Here is a 26,633-nt window from a genome sequence, read left to right as displayed (position 1 = left end):
CCCCCAGGCTGCTGTTTCCAATGGCAGTTGGGGACCTCTTTTTCTGACCCATCACTGGGGGGCGTTTCCCACCATGCAGTGCGGGGTGCTAGGTGGGGGCCGAACCCTGGAGGGGGCAGGCGCTGGGGGCCAGGCAGGGCGGCGGGCGCCCGGGGTCGGCTCACCTTCCAGATACTCGTCTCCTTGCCGTACACCACGGCCATGTTGTTGGCCTTGCCGCCTTTGATGAGCTGCTTCTCCGCCTCGCTGAGCTCCTCGGACACGAAGCCCATGAAGGAGTTGTCCGGGGTGTGCGCTGCAGCCAGACCACAGGTCACAAGGGGTCCCCGATCACCAGGGGTCACAGGCCAGGTCTCCCGGGGCCGGCCCCACGGGACGGTCCCCGTTGGCAGGGATGGGAAGGGGGTTGGGGGGTGAAGGGTGTCGTGGGGAGAGGGGTAGGTTATCCGTGCGAGCCCTGGCCCTGGGTGTCTCCCTCTCCCAGAGACGGTGACAAAGCCTCGGGGACAGAAGGGAGCCTGAGTCTCCTGCTGGTTCTCAGACGAGGACACTGAGGTGCGGCCGAGGGCCAGCGCGACCCAGCCAGGCCCCTGCGCTCAGCGGAGTCTGCCTTCCCTAGTTTGCCGCGGCCGGAAGCTTAGGCTCCTCCCCTTTCTCTCGCTCCGCCCACCCACCCAGCACCTCCCTCATGCCGCCCTGGCCGGCTGCTGTGGCCGCTGCCCCCCATTTCTGGGGTTCTCTCCGGCGTCATCTTTTCTCCAGCGTGAGCCTTTCACGTGGAGATGCGATCAGGTCGGTCCTCAGCACAAAGCCGTGCAGCAGCCCGCCCTGCGGGCCAAAGTCTCCACAGCCTTCCGTGGCATCTGCCCCCTGCCCCCTGCCCCCTGGACAGCATCGGCCCGCCCCCGCCCCCGTCCCCCACCCCCCACCCCCCACCCAGACCCCGCCTCGGGTTCCCCCTCCCCCAGGTCTCTGCCCACTCGGCCCTGCTGAGGGGTCTCTGCTGGCCCCGTCACTCTGTCCCCTTCCCCTTTCCTGCCACGGTGCTCACTGCCCCCACGTTGTGTTACACGCTGACTTGCTCACCATTACGGCCAGACTCCGGGCCCCACAAGCTCGGGGAGCTCTGTCCTGCTCGCGTCTGGGTCCTGGGCACCCGGAGAACCGAGGCCGCTGGTTCCCGACTGCCACGCCCCTCCCCCTTCACACCTGCCATCACCTGCCCCCGCTGTCCCTCTGCCCGGGGTGCTCTCCGCCCGCTCCTCCCCCTCCTGGGGGAGACCATCCTACTCGGCCTTCAGGGCCCCACTCACACGCCAGGCCCCTCCCCTCTCCTGGAAGCCCTGGCTGGGTCCTCCCTCCGCGGCTGGCCCCGCCCCCCGGTGGGCAGATGTCTGCTAGAACGCAGGGCGCACTCTGACGTCCTGGTGCCGGAACCCAGCGCACCCGGGGCACCCCGAGTCTGAGCTCCAGCTCCAGCCACTCAGCCACAGGGAGCCCAGTCACTGACCAGCGCCCGCCCCACGTGGCGGGCACGGCCACGTAGGACAAGTGCGGTCATTTGCAAGGCACAAGGCCCCTCCCTCGGCACAGAGGACTGTGAACAGAATGTTTATGGGAGCCCATTCGGTCTCTTCTGCCTTCCAAGTGGGAGGGGCGGCGGCGAGGAGGTTGCCAGCAGCCGTGCCGCCTCCCCAGAAGGGCCCTGATTTCTCCAAACGCCCCATTTCTCCACTTCAGACGCACGGTTTGCACATTCTGGCATTTCCACAGCTGGGACGTATGCTCGAATCAAACGTGTAGATTTAACGTGTAGCATTTCCGATACCCCGACACCCACAAAGAGCCACACCCAATACCTGGCCCCTCTGAGAAGAGGCGACAGTCTCGGGTCAAAGTGCCCAGAAAGCCCCTGGGTTCCTGGGACGAAAACCCGGCCACCCACGGAGTGGTGGGGTGTTTGCTGCTCACAGGACAACAGACCTCTTCTCGAGAGCCTCAGAGGCATTCGCAGGGGCCGGGAGCTATTTCTGCGATGGTCGGAGCACTGGCAGCTCCCCTGTCTCAGGAGGCTCAGCCCAGGCAGGGAAAGGGCCCAGGAGGTGGACCAGACCCTCCGTGACGCCAGGTGCCTGCCCGCCCCCATCTTCTCTCCCTCCCCTCTGGCTCCCATGGGGGCTGCCGCCCCGACCACTCCCCCCAGTAGCCATTTCCTGCCTGTTTCAGAGCTGAAGAACCCCCATGCCACCAGCCCCACCAGAAGGGGCAGGTCTAGGACACAACAAGCTAAGTAACTAGTGGGCGTGGCCCGGGAAGTACTACAACCAACTGAAGTGGCAGGGCCCTGTGTTAGGCAGAGCTTCAGGGCCCAGGGCAGGGGTCAGGCTGGGAGAGGCAGCCAGCACCGTCCGCCCACGGCCGGCTCTCCCTGGGGAAACCGTCAGGCTAGGCGGGGAAGGACCTCCGCTTGCGAGAGTCTTCCCGCACTGGGCCTATCACTAGAACCGGCACGGCTCTCTGGGTTTTGGTTTTTCTTCCTTTAATTTATTCAACCAATTAACATTTTCTGAGGACCTCCACAGGCTCTGGGGAGATAAAGATAAATCCGTCAGTGGTTCCTTTTTCAGTGGTTCACAACCTATCAGCGGAAATAAATGCACGAGCAAACAGCTCTCGTATACCTCGATACATGCTTTCACAGAATTGGCCGTACTCAAGAGTTATAGAAAACATTCTGCTGGATAGGAGATGGGGGGGGGGCAGTGAGAGCGACGGCACGGAGGAGACATGGGACTTGGGGTTTTGGAGGATGAGTAGGAGTTCGCCAGGCATGGGCCTCCACGTCCAGAGGGCTGCCCCCAGGACGAGCCCTCAAGTGCTCAGTGGAGATTATGGCAGAAGCCCCGCAACCCGTCTCGGACTTGCCCTTCTCCGCCACGGCCCGCGCGGCCACCGGCAGCCGGCCAGAACGCTGTGTCTCTGAAACCTTTTCTGCGTGCCTTCCCCGAGCTCAGGAACCTGCAGTGAACCTTGAACTGCAGTATCCCATGTCCACTCGGGATCCTTCGCTAACAGGACCCCCACCCCCGTTCCCCGGGCCTCCAAGCCCCTCTCACCAGCCTCCTAGCTCACTGCTTTCCTTCCAAGGAGGGAGGCGACCCGGGGCTCTCGCCTCCGCGGTCCCTCTCTGCTGTCACTGATGCTGTTTCTGCCTCTGGCCCAACACCCCTGGCCCCCTGCCCCCGCTTCCTTTCCTTCCGGGGACCCGCCCCATGCCAGCCATTCTCCTGGGAGCACAGTGTCGCCGCATGACCTGTTAGGACAGTCACTCTTCTCTCAGAGGAGCTTCGTGCAGCCCTGCAAGTCTGGTCCCCACAGGCTGTGTGACCTCAGCTGGGACACTCGGCCTCTCTGAGCCTCAGTTTCCTCATCTGGGCCCCAAGGAACGTCCCCGCCTTCCCAACCATCTGGGATCCAGTCAAGCCATTACTTATGCTCCCAGAAACCCTTTCTGCCTCCAACAGCCTACACCTGGAGAGCAGGTCCAACCAAGCAAGACCTGCACCCAGGAGAGATGTGTTCACTGGACAGTCCAAATAAAGATCAGATGCTTTTTCCCTGGCTGCTGTGGCTCAGTGGACTGAGTACCAGTCTGCAAACCAAAGGGTCGCCAGTTCAATTCCCGGTCAGGGCACAAGCCTGGGTTGCAGGCCAGGTCCCCAGTAGGGGGCGCACAAGAGCCAAACGGTCGATGTATCTCTCACGTCCATGTTTCTCTCCCCCTCTTTCTCCCTCCCTTCCCCTCTCCCTAAAAATAAATAAGTAAATACAATCTTAAAAGAAAGATCAGCTACTTTTCTTGGAGCAGGTTCCCGAGGACCCTGCTCAGAACCAGGCCTGCTCTCCACTTGGACCCGGTCCTGGCGAGGGTGCTCACCGGGCTCTCTGACCCGAGCCTTCAGAGAGCTGCAAATTAGACGCGAGCGGTGCTGCTGGAGGCAGACAGGCTGACGACAACGAGAAGTGACAGCCCTGTCTCCCAACAAGGAGGGAAAAGCGCCACTTCCAACAGCGACGGGAGAGAGGGACCACTTAGCCAGGGGACCTGGCTCCCACACCTCGGCTGTCCCCTGAGGGCAGGCCCCCGCGCCAGGGAGACAGAGCGTTGACCTTGGGTTGTCAGGAGGAGGCTGACGTATTCTCAGCACGCTGCATGTAAGAGGCTAAGTCAAGCCCCGGCTGGCGTAGCTCAGTGGATTGAGCGCGGGCTGCGAACCAAAGTGTCGCAGGTTCGATTCCCAGTCAGGGTACATGCCTGGGTTGCAGGCCATGACCCCCAGCAACCGCACATTGATGTTTCTCTCTCTCTCTTTCTCCCTTCCTTCCCTCTCTAAAAATAAATAAATAAAATCTAAAAAAAAAAAGAGGCTACGTCAGTGTGTGCATGTGTTTCTGAGTCTCACTGGAGAGAGCGGGACTCGGCTCTGATCCCATCGGGGGCCTGAAGCCCAGCACCCGGCAGTTTCCATGCAGAGGGGCCCAGCTTCCACCGCGGCCTCCTGTCCCATTATCCCCAATGCTGGAGCGCTTGCATTTCCAGAACCCTCCACTGCTTTCTACATCCATTGCACTACATCCGTTCCCTCCACTTAGGAAAGCCTGCCGGTCCTGCCCCTCCGCCACCCAGTCCACTTCCGGCCCCTCCTTCTGGAAGGCCACAGAACCCTCCAGTCCTGGAGGGCAAAGGCCAGGTCCTGCTGGTGCTGGACGGTCAGGCAGGAGCCTTTCTGCATTGCCACCTGGAAGCCCAGCCCTGCTCCCGCCTTGCCCCGCCTCCCAGGCCCCGCAGGGGGGACACTCACGGAACATGGTCATGAACTGCTTGGGGTTGAGGTTCCAGTAGCCCCAGTTGGTCCGGTAGCCGTGCAGCGTGGCGTACTCCTCGTGGTTGTACGCGGGTTCTGTCCCGAAGGTGTCGATGACCCGGATTCGGCACCTGCCCCAGGGCACCGGGAGCCAGAGTCAGCGACCTGCAGTGTGTCCCTGGGCTGGGGTCACCCCTGAGTGGGTGCTGGCGGCTGGTCAGAGTGGTGCACTGTGAGGCCGGAGCTCAGGCTCAGATGCCACCTGGCTGTGTGGCCGCAGGCAGGCACCGTACCCTCTCTGGGTCAGCTTCCCCACCCGCCCAGCGGGGAGAGCGGCAGCCGGCTACCTCGGGGCTGCATGGAGACACCTGGGCCGTGAACCCCTAACTCAGAAGCTGTGTGCGATTACGGTGCCCAGGGAGCCTCAGAGGGGAGGCACTGCCTAGAGTGGGGTCCCTCCACACTGCCCCAGGGGTCGCCTGTACAATTTGCACTGTCCCGGGAGCAGCCAGTCCACAGCCCCCCTGCCCAGGAGCCTGCCACCCCCAGCACGGGCCTGGCCAATGATGCCAGCGGAGATGCAGCAGGGCAGGGCTTCAGGGTGGGGCGTGGGTGGCAGCCGCTGTCACCGGCACATGTCTGAGCAAGCAGCGCCTCCAAGTCCCTCTGCAAGTCTGGCCATTTCAGGTGGCCCTCCCAGCTGGGCAGAGGCTCTGTCCCAATGGCCGCGGCCCCTCCACCCGTCCCAGCCCCAGGAGAGGGCGCCTGACAGTCAGGCGCCCCCAGAAGGAGCTCCCCCACCCCGCCTCCTTCCCAGGGGCCCAGCGCTGTCTGCAGACTGCTGAGGTCGGCACTGTGCCCCCGGAGAAGGGCCGGGGGAGGGAGCGGGGAGGCGCCACGCGTGGAGAACATGCATTAATAATAAAAGCAATAACGCCGCCTGTCACTTTTCTCCCTAATAGAATCATGTGGGAGAGCCAGTGAGACAGGAGCAAACGTAATGAATAGCAGGGCTCTCGGTGCTGCCTTCTCGCCGAGTCCTGCCGGCTGCGGAGACCAGGGACACTGAGACCAGGGACACCGCACTGGCCTTCCTCGGGGGCGGGGGAAGCGGCCCCCCCACAGCAGAGGCCGCAGCAGCCGCCCACTGTCCCCTTCCCCTTTCCCCCTCCTCACGGTTCCTCTCTGACCCCTGCCCCTCAGCCCGCCAGGCAGCCCTGGGGCCACTCCCCGTGACTCGTGGTCAGAGTGGGCTGGGAGGCGGGCTCCTTAGGGAAGGGATGTGGCGGGGCGGGGCAGGGGTGGGGCGGGGCTGCGGTGAGCGTCCCCGCCCTCTCGCGGCCAGACGTGGGGGCGGGGTGGGCGGGGCTGCGGTGAGTGGCCCCGCCCTCCCGCGGCCCTGGCGCTCACCTGTACTTCCGGAAGGACAGCCCCATGTGCTGCTTCATCTGCTGCAGGCCGTGGTAGTCGGTGTAGATGAGGTCGAAGGGCAGGGGCACGGTGAGCGGGCAGTTCCCCCGGCCTGGCGGCACCCCTAAGTTACTGAGAGAAGAGTCCCTCGGAGTCTGAGCCCCCAGGGGGCCCCACGGGCTGCAGGAGCCCACCTTCCCACCCAGCCCGTGTCGGGAGGACCTGGAACCACAGCCCCCCTCTCCACCCTACGCCCCGGTCCCTACAGCCCAGGATGGTCATGGGGGGCCTGCAGGAGACGAGGCTGGCACTCCACACGGGCCGACTCCTGCGAAGGGAGGGAGCAGGGCGGCTGTGTACAGTGGGCGGGTTCCTCGCCGCACGAGGGGCTCCAACGAGGGGCCAGTGGGGCGGAGATCCCGCGTGGGCTCACCCACCACGCCGAGCCCCTGGCCCGGACCACCGGCCGGGGGAAGCGACGCCTTTTGCTAATTCCTACAACCGCGCCCCCTGCAGGGCTGTGTCCGCCTTGAGTTCCCGAGGGGCCACGGAGCCCCTGGGGTCTCAGTGCAGTGGCGGCGTTTGCAGCCGAGGTGGCCCAGACCCCGTCCGCCTCAGCCGTGTTCTTCTGTGCTGCTGACCGGCCCGTGGCCGAGTCGCCCGGCCCCCCCCACCCCCACGGAGGCCCCGGGCCGCCAGACCACTCACAGGAGAATTTCACCTGCGGCACAGCTGCCTCAGGGCCACAGCCACTGGACGTCTGACCGGAGCCCGGAGGACATGCCCACGGCCGCCAGTACACGTCCCTGCCCCGGACCCCCGCCCACCCTGCAGGGTGCCCCCGCTCCAGTAGCCTGCTGACACCCCCACCCGCTGCAGGGGATGGTCGGGCTTTTAGGTCACTGTCGTGAAAAGTCTGTACAGCCCCGGCTGGCGTAGGTCAGTGGATTGGGTGCGGGCTGTGAACCAAAGTGTCACAGGTTTGATTCCCAGTCAGGGCACATGCCTGGGTTGCAGGCCACGGCCCCCAGCAACCGCACATTGATGTTTCTCTCTCTCTCTCTCTCTCTCTCTCTCTCCCTCCCTTCCCTCTCTAAAAATAAATAAATAAAATCTTTTTTTAAAAAAAAGTCTGTACGGAGCCCCTGAGCCAGGTGGGGAGTGGTGTGGGCCCCTGTGGAAGCCTCCCTTTCTCTGGGGGTCCCACGGCAGCCGCCCACCTCCCCCAGTCCCATCGCCCTGGGTTTTGTGGTCCAGATGCCCACTGGGTGGAAGATGTCCACGAGACACCCTCCCCCCACGGAGAGGCCCCCCCAGGGACCACGCAGCGAGCAGCCCCCAGCGGGAGGGGAGCTCGGGCTCCAGTGTGGGCAGGTGGGTGGCTTTGCACAAGGCACCGAATCGCCCTGTGTCACCCCCACTCCCCCCCGGCGACGGTTGGGCAGGTCTCCACCGTCCCTTCCCGGCTACACATCCTCTGGTTTTATCTTTTCCTGTGCCTTTGGTCTGAGGCTAGAAACAACCTCTCCAGGTAGTGCTCACATTCTAGAACAAACGGCTGCCTCCCTCCCTCCCTCCTCTGCGTGGGAAGGGCCTCATTAAAGAGAATTCCTGCAAAGGCCTCCAAGATCGCCGGCTCCAGGTGCCGCTGTGCACCCAGGGGGCCTCTGCCTCCCTTCACCTGTCTCAGGGCAGGAACTGCTGTGCCTGCGACCCAGCCCGTGCCGGTCCCCTGAGCACAGAGGCCCCGCCCTGCCTCTGTCCCCACCACGGCCCGTTACTGGAGCAGCCACTGCCTCTTCCCAGCGGCACGAGGGGACATAAAGGTGGCCGGGGACTCGAGTGGGCAGCTAATGAGCCGCTTTAGGAATGGGGTCGGATCACCAACAGGCCCGTGAATGTTGCGGTTTCTGCAGATTTGGCTCTTGGGCCATTTTCCCCATCACTTGGCAATTTTACTGGCACTTGAGTGCAGCTGCCACCGGCTGCCGAGACGCCCTATCCATTCTGAGCCTGGGGCCCCTCGCCCAGCTGCCTCCGCGTGGGCACCCCTAATTCAACACGCCTGAACCCTGCTTCGAGGTCTTCCCTGGAGCCCCCCAAACCCAACGCTTTTCTCTTCTTCCTTCCTCAGAGAATGGCCGCGCCATCCACCCAGTGGCTGCTTGGAGCTCGCCACTGCAGCCTGGTTCTGGCCCGTGTCACAGCCCTACCCCAGGGGGCGCACACCCGGCAGCTGGCGTGGGCCGGCTCTGCAGAGGGCTCAGCCGGCAGCAGCTGGGGCACACCGGGCTGCGTGGCGTGTGGTCCCCGCCTGCCCCCTTCTCTGGGGACCCTCAGCGGTGTCCCCCTTGAGCGAACGCCGGACAAACAGAAAGGGCAGGACGCAGGTGCCCACAGGGGCTGCAGGGGTGACGGCCGGGAGTTTCCGCCCCCGAGGCCCCCTCCCTGAACCGCTCTCCTCGCCAGCTTCCATCATTTGCCAGTTAAGTCAACTAATTTTCTACTAAACCCAATTTCACTCATGGATGGAGGAAGAGCGCAGCAATTTTTCCTGGTGCCATGTACTATTAATGATGCCTGAAATTATGCAAATGAAATTGATGGGCACAGCCAATTCTGAGCCGGCAGGAAAGGGAGGGCTCAATTTTAAAATCCCGCTATGGATCGGGGCGCTCACAAGGACGACGCGGGGTGCTGCCGCTGCCAAGGGCCCTGGCCTCGTCCCTCCTCACCGCCGTGAGCGGGTGGTCACGGGCCGGGGGGTGCTGTCCGACATCCCCTCTCTGACCCTGGCGACCTCACGCACCAGCAGAGCCAGCGGCGGGCGCTGCCCATCGCCCCCGACACCACTCCGGCGAGCCAGTTAATTAAAACACCGAGATGCGAGGAGCAGAGCAAAGCGGCTCCTCCGTCCGGCTCCGCCGCTTTGTCAGCGGCCAAGACATCTGCTGTGAACATCTGTGAATAAACCGCAACAAATGTAGAGGCAGCGCCTGTGTCCTGCGGCCTCCCCCACACGGGTCATTTCGCCAGCCCGGGGAGACGTTTCTGTGGCAGGAGCCAAGCTGCGACTCTCGGAATTCAGATTACCTTCACGTCCCGTTGACCTATTTTCAAATTAACCTGGCGCCGCTCGCCCGGAACGGCTCCCCGAGGCTGGGAGGCAAGGCTGCCGGCACTCTGCCTCCTCCTGCAGAGCCACGGCGACAAAGGTGTGCGTCCCGTGGTCCCTCTGCCCACAAGCCCCCTCTGGTTCCAACGGCCCCCATCGTGCTGTGGGCGGCATGGTACCCCCGCCCCAAATCCATGGGTTAGCACCCTGACCTCCAGGACCCCAGAATGGGACACATTTGGAGAGAGGTCTTTGCAGAGGCAAGCAAGTTGACGTGAGGTCTCTAGGGTGGGCCCTCACCCCACGTGACAGGTGTCCTCGAGAAGAGAAATTGGGCCCTGGCTGGTGTGGCGCAGTGGATGGAGCACTGGCCTGCGAACCAAAGGGTCACCGGTTCAATTCCCAGTCAGGGCACATGCCTGGGTTGTGGGCCAGGTCCCCAGTAGGGGGCGTGCGAGAGGCAACCACACAGTGATGTTTCTCTTCCTCTCTCCCTCCTTTCCCCACTTTCTAAAAACCAATACATAAAATCTCTTTTTAAATGATAAAAAAATAAGAGAAACCTGGACACAGATGGCACAGGGAGAGAAGGCCGTGTAAGACGAGGGTAGAGATCGCGGTGGTGCATCTACAAGCCAGTGAGCGAGGAAGAGCACCGACACACCGCCAGCAGCGGGGGAGCCCTCCTCGCGGCCTCGGAAGGCGCCGCCCCCGCCCCGCCGACCCCTGGGTCTCCAACGTCACCTCCTCACAGAGAGAGCAAGTTTCTGTTGTCTAAGCCACCCGGCCGGCGGTGCACCGCTATAGCAACACCTGCAAACTAATGCGGGTCAGGGCCGGGATCTCCGCGGGGAGGAATGGGCTGCCTGTGAGCGTCGTGACAGCGGTCCCGGCGGTACCAGGAGCTGGAGGAGCTCCGAGCCCCGGGCTACACCCGTTTCAGGGAAAGAGGGCAGAGGGCGCGGCACAAAGTCCGTGTCCCCCTCGGCCCGCCCCCTTTGCCTGGCCCCACCCCTGCAGCCCCGGGTGTCCTGGATGCTCTCAGGTGTGCAAATGCAGGCTAGGGAGCAACTTGCACACTTTCCACAAATCTTCTGGGACCCTGAACCCCTGCTCCAGGTCCCCATCCTGTCCCTCAGACCTGCACTGGGGACACAGAGGACACGCCTTTGAACAAGCCGTGTAGGCTGGTTCACACGTTCTGCAATGAACGTCCCAACACCAGAGCTGGCGCCCCACAGGACTGCACATGAGGGGGGAGGGGCTTAGAGAAGCCACGCCCCCACGCTCTTCCCGCCTCAACCCTCCCTGCTCCTGAGCGTACCTCGGGAGCTTCTGTAGCTTGATGCTCCCCGATGTCCTCTGGGAAAGGTGGTTTTCTCTTTTTTTTTCTTTTTACAGTTGTAGTTGTTTTAAAATCATACCTGATAGCAGATTCCAAAAGCACCTTCCTGAGGCTGTCCCCAGAGGGAGCAGGGCTGTTCGCGCAGTTCTGCCCTGGCTGCGCAAGAGCGCCCTCCTGTGCCCGCCCCCCCCCACAGGGGGCCGAGGGCAGAGCTGCCTGGGCACAGCCGGCGCCTGGCCGCTTCCCGCGCTGCACACGGGAGACGGGATGACCTCTCCCTGGGGCTCCCGCTTCCGGGCGTGTCCGATCCACGTGAGCCTGGCCAGAAGCGATGTGTTGGGAGGCAGATGCACGAGTGTGTGTGTGCGTTCTCTGTGGAGTGTGCACGAGTGTGTGTGTGCGTGTGGGATGTGTGCCTGTGCATGCACACACATGTGCAGTGGGGTGTGTGACACGCACAGGGCGTGTGTCTGCATGTGTGTGTAGAGGTGTGCAGGGAGTGCTTGTGTGTGTCACACGTGGGGTATGCACAGCACATACATGCACACACATGAACACAAGCACGGGCGTGCGCAGGTGGTTCTGCGCAGTGGCATGCATGCACGTGCCCATGTGCACGCGTGTGGGTGCGTGTGGGTGCTGACAGAAGCGGCAGCAGAGGGTATTCGGCTCCTGGCACTTCCGCCAGGGCCTCGCTTTCAGGGCTCCCGAGTGCAGCGACCCCCCCCTCCCTGCGCTGGCCCTGGGAGCGGCAATGACAGCCTCGCCGACCGCAGCTCCTCACCGACCCCGGGGGTGGCTGGACGGGCAGGGAGCACTCTGAGCAGGCAACGACTCAGGGTGCAGCTTGAGGGAGGAGACACCCCAGCGTGGGCTGGGGAGTGCAACAACTGAGTTAAATTCCTGCCTCTTAGGGAGGCTGGGGTTGAACTGCCACAGCCTGGGACAAGCCCTCCCGCTCCCCAAGGGAGCAGGAAAGGAGCGAAGCTCTCCCCTCTCTGGCCCCGGAACATGCGTGGCTGGAAGGGAGGGGCCAAGCTGAACGCTGTTTGGTCAGGGTGAGCTCAGCTAACCTTGACGCGGAGCGAGGTGTCGGTGCCGCGGACCGAAGGACGCTCCGCACCTGCCTGGGGACTCCGTGCGCGGCAGGGCCTGGGATGACGGCTCTGGACCGCCCCACCCCAGGGCTCTTCCCACTGCATCGTGGGGTCTCTGGTGACCCAGGGGACAGGGCCCCTGCACCCTTCTCACACACCGGGTCCCTGTTCTCGCCCCTCCTCCTCATGCTCACCCCGTCTCACTTCCCGGGGGGGGGGCGCTCCGAGGCCACAGAGAGAGGCTACGGTTCACTGGCCCTGCAGGGCTCTGCTCCACAGGCAGCCACTGACGCTCTCTGTTCAGGGGGAGCCGGGGGTAGGCACCGCAGCAGAGCAGCACAGTGCGCGGGCGGGCGGCGCGTGGGCGCGCGGCTCCGAAATGGCCCGCAGGAGGTGAACAGCTTGGTCTGACAACAGAACGCCGGCGGGGTGAGAGCTGGCGTGAGCCACGCGGCGCGGGTTCCCTCTCCCAACCCCGGGGCGGCTGGTCTGCGGGTCTGCGGTTCAGCACCAGCACCGGCGGACAGCTCCCTGCCCGGCTCCCTCCAGCCCAGGCGGCCGTCAGCCCGATGGGGAGCCCCGGGTGTCATCTCAAGGTGGCACCGCGTCTCCCGGAACCCGGAACTGTGCTTCCCAAGGCTGCCACGACCGTGCAGCCCCTCATCAGTCCCTGTCACCCACCTCACACGCATCAGCCTAGAAGGATGACTCCCACGGTGTGAATTCAAGCCACGGGCGTGAAAACCTTCAAACCACCAGGTCCTTCCGTGGCCTCTCATGGCACAGCCCGGTCTCGGCCTCCAGCCCCTGCTGGACAGGGCTAGTCCCGGTGCCCCGCCCCCCCACCGACTGAGGTCAGGAGCAGGCCACCCGAGGACTGGCAGACTCCTGCCCAGAGACTGTTGATGGCTGTGTCCCCAGAGCAGCAGCCTCCCCTCCCCAACACCCTGTGCTGCTGAGCGTCGGCTGTGCAGCCGCGAAGAAACGCTGACCAGAGACAGGGAAGCACCGAGAACCAACAGACCGTCAGGAGGGGGCAGGCTCTGGGAAGGAATCCCATTTCACTTGAAGACCACCCACGAGGAGCTTGGTGGCCTGATGAAAATGCAACCCCCAGGCCAACAGCGCCCACAGCCTTCGGCGTGCCCTGGGCAAGGGTGCGCCGCTCCTCACCACGTGCCGATAAAAGAGGAACAGAAATCCACCAAACACAAATCCCTCAGCCATAAAGGAGAAGACAGACAATTCTGGTGATATTAAAATGAAGGCCTTGCCCTGGCTGGCGTAGCTCAGTGGATTGAGCGCGGGCTGCAAACCAAAGTGTTGCAGGTTCGATTCCCAGTCAGGGCACATGCCTGGGTTGCAGGCCACGGCCCCCAGCAACCGCACATTGATGTTTCTCTCTTTCTCCCTTTCTCCTTCCCTTCCCTCTCTAAAAATAAATAAATAAAATCTTAAAAAAAAAAAATGAAGGCCTTGCCCTGGCCGCTGTGCCTTAGTTGGTGGGAGTGTCATCTGGTAAATGGGAAAGGTCGCCGGTTTGATTCCCAGTCGGGGCACACGCCTGGGCTGCAGGTTCAGTCCCCAGTCGGGGGACATACGAGGGGCAACCAACCGCTGTTTTTCTCTCACATCGATGTTTCTCTCCCTCTCCCCCCTCCTCTCTCCCTTCTCCCTACAACCAATGGGCATGTCCTTGGATGAGGATAACAAGATAAAATAAAGAAATCGCCGAGACAATGCACAGATGAGAAGAGTTTTTTCCACACACGTCGCTCACACAGGGCTTAAACCCAGAACGCATGAAGAACTCCTGCGGCTCCGTAAGGAAACGGCAACACAGCGGGGGCGTGGCTGAGGGGCGCCCGCGGGCATCTCTTCAAGAGGAAGGAACACGGACACACAGACGGCGGGTGCCCGGTCCCCTCTGTGGCCGGGGCCCTCCGTCAGGGAGCCTCGTGACACTGAGTGTGGGCCGGGGGCGGCCCACTGGGTGGGAGCCACCCGGGAGGGACCGAATTAGCGCGATGGCCCGGGGGAAAAGCCGAGTTTTCCCACAGCCTGCCTCGCCACAGACATTCACCTGAGTGCACGTCCAAGAGCAACACTGACTCAGGCGCCCCAGGCAGTGCGTCCCGGAGTGCCTGTCCCCCACAGCGTCGTCCACAAGGACGACGTGTGAAACCAGGACAAACCCTCCGCAGCCAGGCAGGGCGGACAGCGCACCACGGGCTCCGCGCAGCAGTGACGTGAGCGCCCGGGAGCTCCCTGCGACAACGCGGATGCACCACGGGACGCAGCACTGGGCGAGGAAGGCACGTCTCGGAGACGACCTGCGGTGGCCGCCACCTTGACCAAGCCCCAGACCACACCAGAATACAGCCGAACCACGTGTTATTTACGGATACACGAGTGTGTTAAAAACAACCCAACTTTTTTCTAAAAAGCAAAGGGAAAACAAACACAAAATCCAAGTTGCAGGTTCCCTCCCGGGAGGCAGAGGGGTGGGCGAGAGCGGGTGACCCCGGGCCACCCGCAGCCCTGGTGACACTCTTCCCCACGGTGGGTGGCGGAGCCAAGGATGCCCTCTCTATCCTTGTGCTTCACACGTTACATGTATTTTTGGAGGCAGCAAAGAATGAACATTAGTAAATAAAAGAAGAAAAATCGTGCGTATTTCTACACCTCACAGATCTAGAAGTTGGAAATAAACCCAATCGCAGTAATGCACGTACACGCACATGCAGCCCCACCCTCCAGTCACCGGTCGGTCTCCCGCCTCCAGCGGCCTCAGAGGGGCCCTGGAGAGAGGGGCACAGGCATCGCCACCCGCCCCCCCCTCCTGGGCTCACTGGCCTCCGGCTCCCAGACAGGCCCAGGCAGGACCCCAGTCCCAGCAGAGCACCTGAGACTGCTCCAAGACTACCAGGACGGCAGGCTGAGGGGACCCCACCCCTACGACGTGGCTCAGCTCCACGAGCCAATGTTTGTCAGCCCCCGCGCCCAAACTCCGGGGCACCCGTCAGCCCGGAGATGGAGAGACTTAGACGGCGTGAGCAGCTCCATGAAAACGCGCTCCCTCGGTGCATCCCAGCTGCGACCCGGAGTCCCCGCGGGGGAGGGGCGGGGGTGGGAGGTTCCCCGGCCCCCGGCACTCACCTCTGCAGCTCCTTCAGGGACACCGTGATGCGCAGGCCGTGGCCCAGCACGTACAGCGCGGCCAGGATGTCCGCCCACTGCACCATCTCCCCCAGGGGCCCGCCCTTCAGCACCCGCGGGCTGAACACGTCCCCGGACTCCTCCGTCAGGAAGCCGATGTGGACGAGGATCTGCGGGGACGCGGGCGGGCGTCAGCACAGAGGAGCGACCGCTGGTGGCCCTGCCACCCTGGGGCGGGGGGGGGGACCCGGCCTGCGGCGGACACTGTCTCCCGGCTGGGCCGGGGCGGGCGCGTCCTGGCCACAGCGCGGGGACCGAGAGGCGGAGTGACCGCGCCGGCGCCGGGCGCAGGTGGGCAGGGCGGTCACGTCCTGCCCTCGTGGCGCTTACGTTCCGGATGGAAGAGGAGACAACAGTGAACACAGACAAGAGAGAATTTCATGAAATGAGAGGGGCTCTGAAAGAAACAGACAGGGCGATGTGAGAGTCAGGTAAGTACTTGTTGGATGGGTGGATGGACGGACGGACGGACCAACGAGCCCTCCCGAAACAGGCTAGGGCATCCCCAGCCCCCCAGACAAACACCATGACCTTTCCGCCCAATGGGAACCAGACGTCTGCAGGAGGCGGGACCTTTACGGAGGGGGCGGGGCTTGTCTTTCCTTCCCAAATCCGAAAGGGCCCAGGGCCACCACCTGCCTCTAGCGGGCCTTTGCCTCCCCTCCCCCTTCTGGCCCAAATTCAGACCAATTCTCTAAAACTCTTCCGAGGGCAGGCCGGTGTCCACTGGACACCCCGGGGCTCTGGGCTCATCCCCTCAGCCCTCTGCGCTCCACTCCCTGGACGCACAGAGAGGGCCCAGTACCTGCTTCTGGTCCCGGTGGACGCCGGCCAGCTTCCGCGCCAGGCGCTGGGCAGCCATCGCCCACTGGGCCGTGAGCTGCCTGGTCCGCTTCTTCATGAAAATCAGAGACTCCTTCCCGCTGCCCATCAGCTCCAGGAGGTGGGACAGGTTGCTCCGGAACACTGCCTGGAGGGAGGGCCAGGCCCCGGCTCTCAAACTCGGAGACCTGCAGCTGTGCCACTGCCGGCACCTGCGGCCCCGGGGACAGGGGCTGGCGCCCTCCGCGTGAGGCCGGGGCCCGCTGCAGCCTCCTTGCCCTTTGCAGGAGGCCCGCTGCCCCCCCCGGCCCAAAACACACAATAGGGAGCCCTGCTCTCCCCCTGCAGCCCAGCCGGCCCGGCCCCAGACCTCCGGGAGGCGCCCAGCAGCGCCAGTGCCCAGCGATCCCAGGGGCTCCCAGCAGGCTGGGAGAGGCTAGTGGTCAGGGCAGCGGCTCGAAAGCCAGGGAGGCTGGGCCACCTTCCAGGGGAGCCGGAGCAACTACGCCTCGAACCAGCTCAGCTCTCGAGATCCCGTTGAACACAGTCTCGTGAGGACAGTGGGGAGGCTCAGGGACAGACAAAGTGTCAGGCACAAGGAGTCTTCGAGAAGTGCCAGCCCTTACTGCTGGTGTTCTGGTCTGTAATGGGGGCCCCTGCCGTCCCTCAAGCAGGCCCGGCTTTGCAGCGTCCGCAGGAGGTGGGCGGGCAGTCTGCAGGGCGGGCTGGGACCGGCCCACCCACCAGGCAGAGCTGGCCACCTCACTGTACCAGGGGTGAGGGGATGTCCACCCGGAGCCGTCCACCAACCCCTCACTGACCCCCCACCTCCCAGGCCTACCTGGACTTTGGGGAGGGCCTTGGGGACCATCTGGGTGGCCGTCTGGTTCCTCCAGGGCAGCGGGGGGCAGAACCACTCGACCTCGCTGAGGTAGATGAGGAAGGAGCACTCGGTGCCGTCCACCCCGAAGAAGGCGTAGCAGGGGTCCGAGGTCCAGCGTGCGCGCATCCACTGTAGAGACACCAGCCCGTGCCAGGGAGCCCGTGCGGCCACCCGTGCCCTCGGCGTTTCCCCTGCCCGCGGGACCCCGGGGCTCCCGCCGTCCCCCAGGACGGGGCCTCTGGGGCCCACCCTGGAGGCACCCCCCTGCCCTGGCCACCGAGAACCTCAGGGCAGGCCGGCTGGACCACCAGCCTCCAGGCCCAGAAGGAGGAGGAGGCCCCGGGGAAACAAGGCCAGGGCAGGACACCAGGGGAGGCGCAGGGTCAGCTGGATTCGCCTGCAGCAAGGTCAGGCGCAGCCTCCGAGGAGGCCAGGGCTGGGGCCGGTGCAGGCCCCACCCACAGCAACCCTTGGTGGTCACAGAGTAAGCTGTCTGCAGCGCCGCCGCCCCACCCTTCCGGGGGTTAAAGAACCAGTGAGGAGCTGGCTTTCACTGCCACACGCTGGCCCCTGGTGGACAGGCTGCAGGTGGCCGTGGGGCCAGGGAGGTGGGGCCCGAGCGGCTCTCGGTCCAGCTGCTCAGACCACGAGGGACGAGGAGAGTGACTAAGTCCACCCTGTGTCCGAGTTTGTTGGGAATCAGGCTGCTGGCGGCACATATGTGATAGCCCGTTTGCTATAAAAACGTCCTGAGAATGGTTGGTGGGCCAGGCAGGGGAGCAGTTTCCCTGAGGCTGGCCTCCACCCGCTGGCGCGGGGGTCAAGGTCAGGGTCAGCGGCCTGGGCTGAGAGGCCCTAGCTGGCGGGCAGCCCGACCGGCAGTGGAACCCCTGAGCTCATCTGGGGTACAGCCCCCACGGAGGAGCCCCTTTCCTGGTCACCGCTACCCACCCCCCCCACTGCCCCAGGCCTCACCTCCACCTTCCCGGAGCAGTCAGGGAACTTGGGGTCACTGGGCGCCTCGCACTGGTCCCGCCGGCCTTCGGACACTGGGGGGAGAAGGTCACCTTGCTGAGCTCCTGGGTCTGGGGCAGGGACAGAGCCCGGAAGACGGAGGAGCGGCTGGCTGGGGTGGGAGGGGTGGGCAGGGGCTGGCACAGCCTGTGGCTGGAGTTTTCTCACTTGAAAGGGCACCCGCCAGGGTGTCCCCAAGCCGGGGCTGCCCCCCCACCACCACCCCACCCTCCTCAGGGGGCTCGGACCCAGTGAGGAGCTGGCTTGAATGACTGTGGACCAGCGGCCTGGGTGGGAAGACCTCACGCCCCCACCCAAACGTATCCCCGCCTTTTCAGGGGTCCGAGGCCGGGCTGCAGCCCAGACTGCCGCTCCCACATCATGGGGAGTGGAGGGGGCCGCCTGAGTCCTCAGGGGCCTCCGCGGTCCTCAGCCCCTCATGCCGAGTCAGGGTGAGCAAACCCAGAGTCGGCCCCCGCTGAGAGCCTGGGGAGCTACGTCGGGAGCAGCCGGGGCCCCTTCCCCGACGTCCCACCCAGCGCCCCAGCCCCCGGGCGTGCAGGGGGCCCGGGCCCCCACCCTTGCTGTGCAGGAGCAGGCTGTGGCGCAGGATCTGGTCCACCTTCACGGCGATGTCCGACACGTTCTGGGCGATGGCCTGGATCCGCTCCATGAGGCCGGCCCCGGGAGGCAACCTGCTGGGAGAAACCGGGGCTGAGAGGCCGGGCCTCCCCGGGGACCTTCCCAGGAGGGTCCCGGCCAGCGAGGAGAACGTGGGGACTGCAGGGATCCCCCCGCCCCAGCACTGAGCAGCAACAGCAACGGATACAGCCCGGCTGGAAGCGGAGCCCTCTGGCCACCCCCGCCGGCTGCAGGGGCCACCACCCACGGTGCACGGACGGAGCGCCTGCGCCCAGGGGCAGAGCCCGAGGCTGAGGCAGCTGGGAAATTCCAGGGGCCTCCGAGTGACAGAGGCCCTCGTCCGGCATGGCCAGCTGCCCTGGAAGGACGACATCACGCCGACATAAATGCCGCCCAAAGCAGCCTGGGGACCCGCCGGCTGTTAATCCTCCAGTCAATGGCCATTGGGTTCCGAGAAGGGATTCCCCCCAGGATCTGAACTGTATTTTCTGCCACGAACACCAAGGGCCTCCCCCGGCCCCTGCACTCGTGCGGCCTGCGTTTGGGGAGGATTGATTTCCTTGTGTGGACGGACTGGCCCTGGACTCGGAGGTTTAGGAGGCATCGCCTGCGGCGTTCATCTCCGCGCAAACACCCCCGGAGAGGCGGCTGGCTCTCTGCCCGCCCGGGGGCTCGGCGCCCGGAAGGCCCCGGGGCCTTTCCCTGGGAGGCCGCCTGCTGTGGTGTTCCGAGCACATTAATTCCGTTTCCTTGATTCTCACGTCGTCCTCTGGCTTCGAGGCCCGGTTTAATCTCCGTTTATCCCTTTACAAGAACTGGGTCTTCCTGGCCACACAGACCTGGAATTACGCGGAGGATCTTTCCGACTCCAGCTCTTGGTGCTGGAAAACCGCCTCCCCTCCTGTTCTGGGTGGGTGACCTTGCCCACCAAGGAAGGCCAGGAGTCTGAGGTCAAGGTCGGGCAGGGCCGGTCCCTCCTGCAGGCTCCGGGAAGGGTCTGTTCCAGGCCTCGCTCCCGCTCCTGGTGGGGCCGCAGTCCTTGGGGCTCCCTGGCTGTGGCCAGGTCACTCCCCTCCGCCTCCGTCTTCCCTGGGCCTCCCTGTGCCCGAACCCCGTCTTCCTACACGGACACCCGACAGTGGTGTCCGCCCACACCCGGCACTGCCTCCTCGTAACTGGGTCGCACCTGCAAATACCCTGTTCCCAAACAAGACACTGCTCACAGGCACGGGGGGGTTGGAGGGGGGGTGGTTAGGGCTTCCACATCTCTCTCTGGAAGACAACTGAACCCACAACGGTCTCCCACGAGATTCCAGACGAGGAGACTTGAAAGACAAATGCTGCTTCTGCTCAGACGGCCCCCAGGCAGGAAGAAGCGCGGGTGTGTCTTCAGACAGGGAGAGCGCAGTCGGGGCGACTTCGGCCGCACAGCCACGCCCCAGGAGGAGAGCTGGAGGCCTGCCTCTCGCGGGCTGTGTGACCCTGGGCAAGTCGCCCACCCTCTCTGGGCCGCGGCGTTCCCCTCTTTTGAAACAGAGCCGAGAACAGCCCTGTCCCGCAGCGCCCCGTGAAGCGAGCCCTAAATGTGCTCGCCCGCACTGGCTGGTGGCGGCTGCGGCTGGAAAGGAATTTCAGTTGACCGGGCATTCCCAGCCTGTCTGCATTGTCACCACCCTAGGGAGCCTTTTTAGACGTGTTTTCCCCCCACTCACTGGCCCCCCGACCCTTGGAACATCAACCCCATGGTTATTCTGCTTATCTGTTCACACGCCAGGCCCACAGAGAACCTCGGGCCACTGTCATATGCACGAGAGTCCTGCCCCCCGAGAACCAACGATTGCCCACTTGGGGCTGATCCGCGCCCTCCGACACCACCTGGGTCAGGCCGGCGAAGGTGCGGGCCGACCCTGACACCCGAGGGCGGTGGGGCTGTGTCCCCACCCTCCGAGGGAGAGGGATGGGCACTGCTCTGGCAGGAAGGATTACTTAGGTGACCGAAGGAGGCGGCCCCAGGGCAGAGGGCCAGACAGCTGCTGGGTCAGGGTTGGGGCGGGGAAGGGCCAGGTGCCCTTCCTGACTTCCAACCGGAGCCAGGGACCAGCCCGAGCTTCTGCCAGGGACCCAGAGACACTGGAAGGTTGCACCCTGCTTCCTGAAGGTGCCTTTCCCCCACCCCGAGGCTCCGGTCCACCCACCCTGCAGGAGTCGGCCCCTTCTTGGAGCCCCTGCACCTCGGGGTGTGAGTGTGAGCAACTGGCTTAAACTTCCAGGGGACCCCGAGTCCTCAAGGACGGGAACGACCTTTCATAAGGGGAGCTGGACACTGCCCGGCACGGGCCTCGCGCCCAAGGCTCCATCTCTGTGCTGGGTTGAATAGAGGCCCCCGAAATCCACAGCCACCCGGAACCTCGGAGCGTGTCCTTGCTGGGCCCCAGGACACCCTCCCAGTCACCATCCGCAGAAGTGAAAGGGGATGGTTTTTAATCAGTCACGGAAATGGAGCCCAGGTCCCCCCACCTCCTCCCCTACCCGCCCCCGAACTTCCCTCCGACCTGTCCTCCCCTCGCCGGAGATGAAGAACCGGCAGGGTGCGGGGGGCCTGCCCTTCTCCAGCCTTGGTCAGTGGCCCCACGTCACTCGGCGACGTCTTGGGAAGAACGGGGGCCTCGGAGTCAGAGGCCCCGGACTGGAATCCCGATTCCCCTGGATAGCCAGGACCTCGGGCGAGTTCCCTGACCTCTCTGAACTCGGGGGTCGGCTCCCACCAAAATCTGAAGCATCTCAAGCGCCTCACAGAGCGGCCGTAAGGATTAGGCCCCAGGCTGAAGGCACAATGCTCGGCGCGTAGTAGGCACTGCCATAAATGCCGGAGGCGCTGCCACTGCCTGACAGCTGCTGCCTCATCCCCGAGAGGAAGGGTCGTCAGTCTAATCACAGAGCCAGGAACTTTACTTGGGGGGATTCAGCAATTTTCACACGACGAGCGTTTTTGCACCAAACAGAGAGCTCCGGCTTTGAATAGTGCAGGCGGCATCTGTCCGGCTGAGCCGGTTCAACGCGTCCGGAAGTGAATCTCGGCGTCCGGTTATCACACCGGACCTAGCACGGGTATGTGCTTTCTATCTGCAAATAACACACGACTAGGCCTCTCTCTCTGAGGAGCTTTTTAAAAATAATTTTATTGTTATTTTTTTAAGATTTTATTTATTTATTTTTTAGAGAGGGAAGGGAGGGAGAAAGAGAGAGAGAGAGAGAGAGAAACATCAATGTGTGGTTGCTGGGGGTCAGGCCTGCAACCCAGGCATGTGCCCTGACTGGGAATCGAACCTGTGATGCTTTGGTTCGAAGCCCAAGCTCAAGCCACTGAGCTATGCCAGCCAGGGCATGAGGAGCTTTTTTTTTGTAAAAAAAAAAAAAAAAAAAAAAAAGATGATAAAAGGAGACGCCGTGAGACCTCAAACCACGGCACATCCGTGACCTGGGAGGAGAAGAACGGGGCGTGGACTGGGGCAGCAGCCGGCAGCCACCTCCCGCCACTGGGGCCCACGGGAGACCAGGGCCGTGGTGGGGTCACCGTGGGGTCAGGGGGGCAGCTGAGCTGACTTCTCCAGCAGGCCCAGGAGGTGCGGTACCAGGACCCACAATGCTTTCAGGGTCCGTGGAAGTGTTTCCATCGCTTTAAAAGTCAGGGGGAAAGGTGAAGGTCAAAGACATGCTTTAAATGTAACGTTAATAATATATTTGTCTTTCTAGCAACATAGTCATAAACTGTAATTTTGCTATTGGCTCAACTGTGCCCTCCTAATTTATATGTCCTAACCCCCGACACTTCAAAAGGTAGCCTTGTTTGGCCCCAGCTGGGCGACTCAGTGGGTTGGAGCATCATCCTGTACACTGAAAGGTTGAGGGTTCGATCCCCGGTCAGGGCACAGGCCTGGGTTGTGGGTTTGAGCCCCAGTCCGGGCGCATGTGAGAGGCAACCGATCCATGTTTCTCTCTCACATCGATGTCTTTGTCCCTCTCTCCTTTCCTCTCTCTAAAATCAGTAACTATTTTTTTTTTCATTTTTAAGCAAGCTTATTTGAAAATAGGACCATTTCTGAGAGAATCAGGGACGTGAACACGAGGTCACACTGGAGCAGGGCAAGCCCCGGTTCCCATGCGCCCGGGTTCCTCGTGACAAGGACCTGGACGCACACGGGGAGCAGGGCGGGGGCGGGGCGGGGGGGTGGAGACTGGCCTTACGCTGCCCTGAGCCAGGGGAGGAGCCTGAAGCAGAGCCTTCCCCGACGCCTTCGAAGACAGCGTGGCCCCGGGGACGCCCCTCGGACCCCCGACCTCGGCCTCCCGGCCTCGGGAACTGCGGGGCCAGGCCCAGGGCGGGGCGCTTTGTCACAGCAGCCCTAGGAGACTCAGACCACGTCTGACGTTTTCCCCAGGGGAAGCTCCCTGAAGTCCTGCGGTGGCCCAGGGAGGCGGGGCTTGTCTGGGGAGGGTGGGGGAGGGGGGGACACCGCACGCCGACACCAACACGGCCACAGGGCCGCTCCCTCGCCAAGCTCCTCACGTGCCCGTCCCAGTTCATCCCCCAATTCAAGACCCCTTTTCACGGCCCCACTGCGCAGGCGCAGAAACCAAGGCACAGCAAGGTCGAGTTACCCGCTCAGGGTCACACAGCTATGACGTGGGAAACCGGGTTCCAGCAGGGCGGGGGTTCCTGCTGAGAGGGCCACCTGCTGCGGAGGCGTGGGTGGGAGAAGCCGCTCCGGGGGGGGGGGGGAGGCCGAGCCACAGGTGTGGCGGGGGGACAGGGGCTCGGCCTCCCAGACAAACACCTGGACACACGTGCAGAGGTCACAGCCCCTACAAGGGTCCAGGCCCCGTGACCTCTGCCCGGGGAGCAGCCTGGCGCCCCTGGGCTCCAGCAGTCAGGGCAGGCTGCCCTGGGGCGCAGCGGGGTCGTCCCAGGTCAACCGGCTGCCCGTCCCCGGCGGGCGGTGCCCGTAGCGGGCGGGGTGTGGCAGTGCCCCTGGAAGGCGTCTGTGCCTGCAGGGGCGCCCAGCGACAGGACAGCGGGACCGAAGCCGAGACCGAGCAAAAGGCCGCAGGCCCCGCCCCCCGTGAAGTGACGTCATGGGGTGGGACCCTCCGCACGGGTCCCACTGGGAGCGCAGCCAGCGGCAGATGGTTCGGGCGGAAAAAGTTCCGGCAGAAGGAGTTTCCCTGGCAACACCCGCCCTCGCCGCGCAGAGCCTGTCAGCGGGGCGCAAACCTGGAGCTCTGTCTGCCCCGGTGGGGGGGGGGGACACGGGAGGGCGCCGTCTGCCCTTCGCCCGGCGCAGACGACGGAGGGCCCTTCGATCTCCCGGCTCGTCGCTTATTGTCATTTCTTCCCTTTTTTATCTTTGGGGGGTGCGTTAGGAAAGCAGAAGGTGGTCGGCGCAGAAGAGTGTGAACTGGGGGCTCCTGGCGGGGCTGCGGGAAGGAAGCCCCAGAGGCGGTCAGAGGGCGGGGGGCGTCCACAGTGGCCCACGTGGGACAGACTGGGACACGAGGATCTGCCGACAGCCCTGGGCAGGGGGCAGGGGGCGGGGCAGAGGGGAGGGATGGGCTGGGCTCCCCCGGGGCCTCCTGAGGAGGCCACTGCAGCCCCTGCCCCATGAAAAGGGGGCTGACAGGTGCCCCCGTGGGGGGCTCTTTCCTGCCCTGCTGGCAGAGCCACCCCTCGGTGTGCTGCACCCTTCACACTGCCCTCCTTGGGGGCGCTGGGGCCTGCAGAACCGGCCCGGTTCGGGGGCGAGCACGCCCAAAGCCCGGGACCCCTGAGCTAGACAGGGCCTCACACGCCTGCTGGCCCCGCCCCCCAGCCAGCCCCTGCCCGGTCCCTCCACCTCCGCAGAGTAGTCAGACGTACCCGGCGTGTGAGCCCCGGGCATGGGTATTTTCTGCACACCTACTAAGCACCAGAAATTCCACCACAACCATCACTGCTTAACTAAGTAAAAGAAAGCCAGGCCAGGCTCTGGGGCACCCACTCCCACCCAGGGCCAGCCTGGGCGTGGTCTCAGTATCCCTGGTACTCAAAGACCCCTTGCCTGAGCACCCCACAGACTGCAAGTGCCCCCCCGCAGCCGGCTGGCCCCAAGGCTGACCTGGATTAGCCAGCCCCTAGGGGCCGCCAACACCACAGGCCCCCTCCAGCCACAGGACGCTCTGCTCCCCACTCAGGGCCAGGGGCCGGGGCTGAGCAGGGAACTCTGGCTCCTGCCCGTGGCCGGTGGCCGCTTCCCCTCCCAGGACCGGCTCCAAGACGCCCCCGAGGCTCCGGCCTGCCCTGCCGGCCCCTCGGGGCAATCAGCAATCCTGGCCCCCATGGCCCTGGCCAGGGCAGAGCGGTCCAGGATGCCCGGGGAAGGAGGCTGGATGTCGAGTTCCTCCCATGATTTATGAGGGCTGCATTCAATTAACGGGGCATCGATTTCCGCACAGCTGGCCAGCGCGCTTGCTGGGAGCTGCTATTTTATTAGGACGCTGGGCGCTCTGCTTTAAAAACACAGAGTCTCCCGCACACGGGTGCCTGCAGACAGACACACGGACCGGGAGACACGAGCGGGCACAGCCAGACACGGAGCACCGCAGGTGGGATGCATGTTCTCGCCGGTCCGTGTGTCTGTCTGTCTTCCCTCGCACACAGCACAGGGGACACGGGGAGCCCCCACCCTCATGGCCGGCCTGCCCTGCACTCTCCGTTCTCAGCCCCCCTCCCCCGCCGTCCAGCGCTGCTGACGCTGGGGGCGGGGGGGACTCTGAGCAGGTGGCAGCGGACCTGCCAGCCCCTCCCCAGGCCAGAGCGCCAGCAAACGTGCCTGTGTGAATATTGATGATGGACAGACGGCAGACAACAGGCGCCTTCCCTCCGCTGACAGGAGCGGGGCTGGCGGCGCCCTGGGTGGGATTTCACTGCGTGGGGAAGGGGTGGGTGCCCGTGAATGTGCTGAAACCGGGCCGGGGGACAGAATGCCCACCCCCACCCACCCCCACCTCAGGGCCCGGCCTTCTCCTGGAGGATGTTTTTAATGCATCCTATGGGCATTTTATTTACTGAGATCTCACTGAATATGCCTTGTATCTTGCCTCTTTTAACAAATTTTTTTATCCTCACCCGAGGATGTTTCTTTCACTGCTTTCAGAGGGAGAGGAAGGAGAGAGAGAAACAACAAAGCGAGAGAAAAGCATGGACCGGTTGCCTCCTGCGCACGCCTGCACCAGGGTCGGGGATGGAGGACGGAAGCCACAACGCAGGCACGTGCCCCGAGCGGGAATCGAACCCTCAACCTTTCGGTTACGGGACGACGCTCCGACCAGCTGAGCCACACCAGCCGGGGCAGCTCATGAACTGTTTCTAATGCGGTTTTCAGGGGTTACGCTGCATCGTGTCGTGGGCGTCCACTCTGCACTGACCCTTCCCGGCCGCCGTCTTCCCAGCGGCGTGCGCACAGGCGGGTCTCCTTGGCTGCCCTTGCAGCGACCAAAGTTGTCGATTAACACGTGCGTGCCAACTGGAGCAGTCCGACTGCTTTCTTGAAAGTGGAATTCTTGGTCTCGGCGAGGTTGACGCTGTTCCCACGTCCTCTGTCCCGTTCAACGTCCCTCGGCCTCCAATTCCTCTGGCCCGACGGCCACACCGCCGCCGCCCGCCCTCCCCGCACCCGTGTGTCCCAGACTCGCCTTCCTCTGCTTTCGCCGTCGGTTTCTGTGTCGTTTGGTTTGGGGCCCGTCTTCCCAACAGGCGGCGGACCCGTGTCTTTGTCGGGGACGTTTGACCCGATCTTGGTCACTGTCACATGTGACGGGCGTCCACCCTGGAGGATGGGCCGACCTCGCCCAGCCGCCCACCCTTGCAGCGGCGGCAGCCTGGCCTCTCTCCGGCCCTGGAGGCGGACGAGCGCCCCGACGACGGCTCAGCAGCTCAGCACGAGGCTGTCGCATTGAGGGGCACCCCCGGGGCTGGGCCGGCCCCGGGGCTGGGGGAAATGCGGTGTGTCCTTTAAAACTGAGCCCGAAGTCGTCTGAGCAGACAGAGGGTCCCCTGCCCTGCTGCCAGCGCCGACGCACACCCGCACCCCAGGGACACTGCACTCCCAGGCCCCGCGGCCCCCAAGGCTGGGGTGTCTGGAAGCCTTTCTGCGCTTTTAAACAAAAATGCTTTTTAAAACGAATT

The 26,633-nt window shown here is 64.0% G+C and overlaps 1 protein-coding gene across 1 annotated transcript in view; it reads right to left on the bottom strand.

The window, feature by feature from the left end:
• The window catches only part of MGAT5B (alpha-1,6-mannosylglycoprotein 6-beta-N-acetylglucosaminyltransferase B), a 54,628-nt gene that overhangs the window by 14,929 nt on the left and 13,066 nt on the right, over positions 1-26,633 (bottom strand). The window contains exons 4-11 of the mRNA XM_045836977.1: positions 18,350-18,465; positions 17,732-17,805; positions 16,715-16,885; positions 15,857-16,021; positions 14,992-15,161; positions 6,276-6,407; positions 4,863-4,996; positions 165-295 (exon numbers count right to left, since the gene is read on the bottom strand). Of these exons, the coding sequence (XP_045692933.1) occupies positions 165-295; positions 4,863-4,996; positions 6,276-6,407; positions 14,992-15,161; positions 15,857-16,021; positions 16,715-16,885; positions 17,732-17,805; positions 18,350-18,465 (1,093 nt within the window). The remainder of the gene's footprint in view (positions 1-164; positions 296-4,862; positions 4,997-6,275; positions 6,408-14,991; positions 15,162-15,856; positions 16,022-16,714; positions 16,886-17,731; positions 17,806-18,349; positions 18,466-26,633) is intronic.

Source organism: Phyllostomus hastatus, unplaced genomic scaffold, assembly GCF_019186645.2.
Source record: "Phyllostomus hastatus isolate PE091 unplaced genomic scaffold, TTU_PhHast_1.1 phas_contig_210, whole genome shotgun sequence".
Taxonomy (NCBI): Eukaryota; Metazoa; Chordata; class Mammalia; order Chiroptera; family Phyllostomidae; genus Phyllostomus; species Phyllostomus hastatus.
This window is presented reverse-complemented; position numbering and strand designations above follow the sequence as displayed.